General features: G+C 45.1%; 1 protein-coding gene across 3 annotated transcripts in view; it reads right to left on the bottom strand.

Annotated features, from left to right (window-relative positions):
• Positions 1-5,699: 5,699 nt before the first annotated feature.
• The window catches only part of ttyh3b (tweety family member 3b), a 55,160-nt gene continuing 53,359 nt past the window's right edge, over positions 5,700-7,500 (bottom strand). For all 3 annotated transcript variants that reach the window (XM_072463322.1, XM_072463323.1, XM_072463325.1), the window contains one exon: positions 5,700-6,153. In XM_072463322.1, the coding sequence (XP_072319423.1) occupies positions 6,019-6,153 (135 nt within the window). In that variant the 3' untranslated portion in view covers positions 5,700-6,018. The remainder of the gene's footprint in view (positions 6,154-7,500) is intronic.

Here is a 7,500-nt window from a genome sequence, read left to right as displayed (position 1 = left end):
GAGATATATCTAGATAGAGAGATAGATCTCAGGCTGTAGTGACTGTGGGTTTAACGTCTCTGTGTGAAACGTCTGGAATGTGGAGGAACTGGTCTGACCCGCTCTATAAATACACTCGAGGGTTAAATCACTTTGAGCTTTAAATGCTTCATGTTTTGTCTCAGACGAAGTCCAGATCTGTTTAAACTGTAAATACATCTGAAATAAAAGCATATTTTTTACACATTTTCCTTCTTTTGAACGACGTTTTTATGAGGAGGAGGAGGAGGAGGAGGAGGAGGAGGAGGAGGAGGAGGAGGAGGAGGAGGAGGAGGAGGAGGAGGAGGAGGAGGAGGAGGAGGAGGAGGAGGAGGAGGAGGAGGAGGAGGAGTCACCTTTATAGTCACTAAAGTTAAACTGAATATAATGCCTCCATATGGAACTTTAACACCTAAATGAAGCCCTTGGGCAACGTGACGGGTCCAGAGAGGGTTTATGGACTTAGAGTCGGTCTTTAAAGGAGAACGCAGCAGCTTTTCTCACTCATCAAAACATAATCCTGTGTTTTTTACCCTCGGATCTACTGCAAGTCGAGTATTGAAGTATTCAGACTGCAGTACTCAGTAAACAGTTAAATACATGTTACTGCAGTGACCTCTGACCTCTCACGCTGGCTGAGTGGACACTGCCATCTGTTGGCTACCTGTGTTACTACAGTATTTGAACCTGACCAGACCCTGGAGGGTCCAGACTACTGTGGACCTCGTGTGGACCTCATGGACCTCCAGGGGACCTCATGGACCTCGTGTGCCTCATGGACCTCGTGAACCTCATGGACCTCCTGGACCTCGTGTGGACCTCATGGACCTCCTGGACCTCGTGAACCTCCTGGACCTCGTGTGGACCTCATGGACCTCCTGGACCTCGTGAACCTCCTGGACCTCCAGGGGACCTCATGGACCTCGTGTGCCTCATGAACCTCGCGTGCCTCATGGACCTCCTGGACCTCGTGTGCCTCATGGACCTCCTGGACCTCGCGTGCCTCATGGACCTCCTGGACCTCGCGTGCCTCATGGACCTCCTGGACCTCGTGTGCCTCATGGACCTCCTGGACCTCGTGTGCCTCATGGACCTCCTGGACCTCGTGAACCTCATGGACCTCCTGGACCTCGTGAACCTCATGAACCTCCTGGACCTCGTGAACCTCATGAACCTCCTGGACCTCGTGAACCTCCTGCCCCTTGTTCAAGTGCAACATTTCACAGTAGCAGTAGCTTCAACATAGCGACAGCAGCAGTGGTGGAGACTTTAGATGGTGTTATTTATTTCAGATCTTGCCTCAAGATGAATCATCTCTTTTTGTGCTGATAATCGTGCACATTAATAAGACAATATCAACATCAAGGTTTATTTATGAAGCAGACTTACAAAGAGCAATAAGAGAGAAAAGAACTGTCCCCGTCCTGTACGTTCATCACTGGAAACGTTTTGTGTCAAATCATCTGTCAATCAAACTCTGAACTCACCTCTTCTGGTCACGTCTCAACACCGCCACCTTCTGGAAACATTGTGTCAGGTTCTTTCATAAATCCACCACCACCTGCTCTTCGGCTTTCACCTTTTACATTTACACTATTTTACATGATGAAACTTGGGCGATGCATCAAAAAGTTTATACTCACATCTTCATAAGGAAATCTGCCTCGGCATCGTTTCATTTTCTTAAGGCTTAATTATTAAATGCACTTCAATGTTTTCAGCAAAGAGACCTGGAGACTATTTGGAGTCGTTGGATTAGCCCTAAAATACTTCATGTGACCAAAAATGAACTAAATAAAAAAATCTGTGCTTTGATTGTAGCGTCATTAAAACCTTTATTTGGTTCAAATGTGAGAGAAAATGGCAGTTGAACAATGGTTGAATAAAAGCGCCAGATTCAGGTCAGTTAAAGTCGCGTTTATTCATTTCAAAACATCGATTCCAGGCTGGATGATATCGTTACCACAGTTTGGACATGTACAGCATTAATATTTTAGTTGTAAATGATAAAAACAGCGATAGAAAAAACATGGCAGCTCGGTCTCGTTCCCCTCCTCTCGCCCTTTACGGCGTCGCCCTGTGCGGAGGAGGGTCTGCTTCCTGCCCGTCGCCTCGGTTACAGAGAAGTCACGCGGGCCACGTTTCGACTGGTCCCGGACGGTTCACTTTAGAGCGCTTCGGAACGCCTCAGGTCCGAGCTAAACGCCGCCGGAATCGTACCTGAATGATATATATATCTGTATATATATATCTGAGCGATTCACCAAAAAGTAATTCCAGTGTGTGTGTGAGGGGCGTGGCTAAAGCTAGTGTGCGTATGAGGGGCGTGGCTAAAGCTAGTGTGTGTGTGTGAGGGGCGTGGCTAAAACGAGCGTGCACAGGAACAGTTTTGCCTAATTTCTTTGACTTCTCTCAAAGCCTCGACGCCGCGTTTGAACCTCTCTTAATTTCATGCTAATGCTAATGCTAATGCCAGACGCATCATGACCTGGAAATGTCAGATTGTGGCTCTTGACAAAGCGAATGCCGTGCGGCCATAAACAGGAGGCGGCTAATGCTAACGCGCTTTGCTAGCTGTGTGTTGCTAAGACTCGGCATCGGTGGAAATACGGCAGTTTATCGCGCGATCGAGTCATCGTTTTGTCATCATTTTCCCGTTTTGCCGCCTTGTTTTCGTTTGCGTTCTCTCTCGTCCAATCATCTCGCCGGGAGCTGAAAGCGAGCCGGACACGCCGTGGCAGCTAATACTCTCTCTGGCTCCACTTTGAATCGCTTAAATAAACCGGGTCCGGTTCGTCCTGCGCCGCTCCAAAGTGAACCGGTGGAAACATGGCTAGAGTTTACCCTCAAAACGAATTCCCCGAATTAAGAATTTTTAAAAGTTTTTTACAAGACAAAGGTGATATGAACAGTGTGGTTTAAAAACGTTACGAAAAGGCTTTTAGCAGTGAGCGGACCGTCCGAGCGTAGGTAGCATTGGAACGCCTCGCGAGAGATTGTCCGGCTAAAAAGTGGTCGTCCATTTAAAAGAAACAAAACCAAAAAAACAAGATTAAAACGCTGTACAAAGATGGTCCGATGTTAAGTGCTTCGAGTTACGACACTATTGTTTTTAGAAACTACGTCACCCAGAATGCATCGGGCGGAAATACTTTGTGAAAACACATCTGTACAAATCGGACCTCGGGCAGTGGAAAAGGAAAACGACTTGTGCTTGTGCGGCTGAAAAGTGATTCCCTTTTGAAGACTGGACGAGCTGTTGGCGCCGGTCAAAAGAACTCTAAATGTATTTCTGACTTTTCCATATTCTTAGGTTAAGGGATTTCCCAGAGGAGTTTGTTTTCTTAATCGTTTTACTTCTCTAAAATCGAGTGCTCGCAGGCGTTGTAGCGGTTAAAGGCGTGGCACATGTGTGGTTGTTAGCACCTCGGCTTTGTGGGTTCCCGACCGCGATGGTTTGCCGAATGTCTCCACACTCTCTTACCATTTTACTCGGTTGTCCAGTGAAAAAATGCTGTCTTAAAAAAAGAAACGACTCGAGTCAAGATTCTGAATTCACATCTTTTTTTCTGTGTAAGTGAAACGTTACGAGCGGCTGCAGTTTGGACGGAGACGTTTAGCGTCAGAGACGTTTCTTCTTGTAAACATGGCGTGGAGCAGAGGTGGGCAGAGATCAGAAGCAAACCACTCTGCCACAATAGAAAACAGCGTGTGACGTACGCCTTGTTTTTGAGTTCTAAATGAAAAACGCCAGTCTTGAACCTAAAACGCGCTGAAGTCGGCGTTTCTTTGTCTCACGCTCGGTTTTTGGAGGATAAAGTGGGACTTCTGTGGATAATCTCATCTTCACCTGTTATTTTTGATCCTGAACACGTCACGATTAATATGAGGTGAGTTTGAAGTTATAAAAGTGCAAGAGTTTTAAAATACAAAGGATCAAACTTCACAAACGATACGTGAAACTATCTTTGAGCCGTCGTGATGCGTTTACTGCCACGAGCTCATTTTCAAGTATCGGTACGTCTCTGGTCGACATAGACGCGACTCGTCACTCACGTCTGCCCACCTCTGTAACTCCCGCGATAAACCTTTTGTCCAGACGGCGGTCCAGACCAACAGCAACAATGATCGTTAGTCACAGTATCACATCGTACGGGACGACAGAAGACGACAGAAGAGTTCGTCCCCTTCTGTCCTCGGCGACCGCTCGACCGCTCCGTCCTTGTATGTACACGTGGAGGGGGAGCTCCGCCCTCGCTGCGTCGCCGCGGCGGCAGTGAGAGACAAACAAAACCAGGCAATAATGTTTTTTTGGCACATGTGATTGCTGAATGTCCGCTCGTCTCTCCCGTTTCAAGTCCGTGGCTCGTTTTTCAAACAAAACACTGACCGACCGTCCAAAAATTCAAGTTACATTAGTTTGGAGTTAAGCGTGTGCACGTTCTATTCTAAACATGGCTCTGTCCGACCGACTTTTCTACAGTTATGAAGTATTAATCCCACGTAGTAGTAGTAGTAGTAGTAGTATTATTAATCTCATGTTTTTGTATGAGTGACAGCCATGACGAACAGACAGTACAGTACCAGTAATGATCCACGTGTTTTTCTTTTTTTTAACAGTGCACACGATTCTATTTACACGCTCTATTTACACGCGGTGCCCACAGGGGGTTTACACGCGGTGCCCACAGGGGGCGCACCCCGGGTCAGGCCGGCACCTCTGCTTTTCATTTCGGGCTTTTAGTTTTGAATTGTAAAATGTAAAAAAAAACCTGGGTTGGCTTCAGTGTTTGACGCCCTCTGCTGGCGACAAAAGGGGGTGAAGCCATTTCAGATATTAAACTTAGCAGCATGGTCCGTTTCAAGACTTAAAAATATGTTAAAGTGATAATAAACATGAGCCCATAACTCTGAAAGCTTCTTCCGTCCATGAATCCTTTTCTGCTTTAATTTAAAGAGGTTTTTTCAAAGCAGCGCCAAAAATTTAAGATTATTTAAAGAATTTGCGTTAAAGGTTTTACGATGTACCCACTTCAACTGAGAACACATCTGTGTTTACAAAGTGTGCTAATGCTAATGCTAACCTAACATTTTAGAATATTGAAGTATTAAAATACTGAATTGTTTTGTGCATAATAACAATTGACTTGCCAATAATTGTGTTTTTATTGGTTATTACATCGCCTGTTTGAGTTTTAAGATTTAGGCTAGCATTAGCATTAGCATTGAGACACAAACACGCACCTTAATAAACACAGATGCATTCTTTTACACAGGTTGTTAGATTATCCGTCCGTGACTCGTTGTCCGCTGCATGTTCTTTAAATAACTATAATTTCAGCTCTGGTAAAACTCCGTAAAGACAGAATCAAAAATCCGTAAAGACAGAATTAAAACTCCGTAAAGACAGAATTAATTAAAAACTCCGTAAAGACAGAATTAAAACTCCGTAAAGACAGAATTAATTAAAACTCCGTAAAGACAGAATTAAAACTCCGTAAAGACAGAATTAATTAAAACTCCGTAAAGACAGAATTAAAACTCCGTAAAGACAGAATTAAAACTCCGTAAAGACAGAATTAAAACTCCGTAAAGACAGAATTAATTAAAACTCCGTAAAGACAGAATTAAAACTCCGTAAAGACAGAATTAATTAAAACTCCGTAAAGACAGAATTAAAACTCCGTAAAGACAGAATTAAAGCGGAAGGAGAATTTTGACATTTGAGCGGAAGTAGCTAAAAAGAGCCCGTTTAAGCTCGATTTGACGTGGACAAACGTACCGGACCGACCCGTGGTGAAAGTGTACGCCAAAACCTGGAGGGGTCTGTTGGCGTGGTCACGGTGCTGTCCTCCGGGGGGCAGTGTAGAGAACCCGGAGGAGCTGTGGTAGTCGCAGATTGTGTGGAGCCAAGGCGCGTTAGCTTCCAGCTTTAGCGTCGGCTGCTGTGCGGAGAGGGGAGGAGGAGGAGGGGGAGGGGCGTCCTGGCAGGGGCGGGGCTCAGTGCACCGAGGACTGGGGGCGGGCGCTGGGATGGGGCCGGCTCGAGGGGTCCAGCTGCTCGTTGGGCACGGAGCGGCGGTTCTGCTCGGGCCGGTTGGTGGCCAGGTACTTGGCCCTCATGCTGGACGTGTACTGCGGAGAGAGAGGGCGGCGTTAGGGGGCGGAGCCACACGGGAGCGGCGCGCGACAGGAACCGGCATCAGGTTTAATATCAACCAGGGTTTCTATGTGTTTACGGGATCTCAAAAAGTATTAAAATAAATGAAAACAAAATGGGAATATTAAAGTTTTGTTCTGACGTGATGTTCCAGCTGTAGGAACCTCTGAAGGCCCGAGAAGCAGGATTTATACCGAGCATGCGTTTAATTAAAATATTCCTTGCTTTTAATCATTAACAACAGTTTATGGTGTTAAATGTTCGATTAGTTGTGGAGACACAAGACCCTTCATTTTTGTATTATTATTTTTCCAAGGGATTAAAAAAGTGTTAAAAATGTCTTACATTTGATTTGAGGCTCCTGTAACACACCCTGGAAACACAAACGTGAAGTAAACCTCAGGGTCGTTACCGTACCAACTTTTACAAACTCAGTATCGATACAGAGGAATCGCTTGAAACTCTAAACCAATTATAGAAAAAGATTCAGTTGTATCATCTGGACTCTTGTTTTTGTTCTTTAAAAACAATATGTTTCGACTCTCCCAAGAGTCATTCTCAATCTGTGAATCAAGACCAGGAACTCAGATATTTATCCTACTCTGGGTTGGCCCCGCCCACCTCCTGATGAAAAGGTGTTATTGGTTTCAACAGAAAATAGCCTCTTTGTTTCATATCAGTCCTTTAATGGACTATCAGCCTCATATTGACCCTGGCTCACTCGCTCTCCTCCTGTGAAACTGATGACATCAGAATGCTCTGGGCGTCAACCTCTGGATTCAAAATTCCATTATAAACAACCGGAAGGTTGAATCTTAACCTCCCGTTTCTATTTAATGATGTTTTTTCTTTTCTAACAGTTTTCCTTGTTAACTCTTTTTGCATCATCTTTTGTTCTGCTCAGAATCTTCTTCTCTCTGTCTTTGATCGAGTGTTTGTGTCTTTAAGATGAAGCTGCACGACGCTCTGTGGTCCTGAACTCCAGTGTCTGACGTGTGAGAGAGCCTCTGGTGCAGTGGCTCTTTAGTCTCACTATGTGGCTCTTTAGTCTCACTATGTGGCTCTTTAGTCTCACTATGTGGCTCTTTAGTCTCACTATGTGGCTCTCTAGTCTCACTATGTGGCTCTCTTTAGTCTCACTATGTGGCTCTTTAGTCTCACTATGTGGCTCTTTAGTCTCACTATGTGGCTCTTTAGTCTCACTATGTGGCTCTTTAGTCTCACTATGTGGCTCTCTTTAGTCTCACTATGTGGCTCTTTAGTCTCACTATGTGGCTCTCTTTAGTCTCACTATGTGGCTCTCTTTAGTCTCACTATGTGGC

This window comes from Eucyclogobius newberryi, unplaced genomic scaffold (genome assembly GCF_026437365.1).
Source record: "Eucyclogobius newberryi isolate DKJ021-1_F unplaced genomic scaffold, fEucNew1.0.hap1 SCAF_4, whole genome shotgun sequence".
Taxonomy (NCBI): Eukaryota; Metazoa; Chordata; class Actinopteri; order Gobiiformes; family Gobiidae; genus Eucyclogobius; species Eucyclogobius newberryi.
Note: the sequence above shows the minus strand (reverse complement) of the source record. Positions and strands in the feature narration are given on the sequence as shown.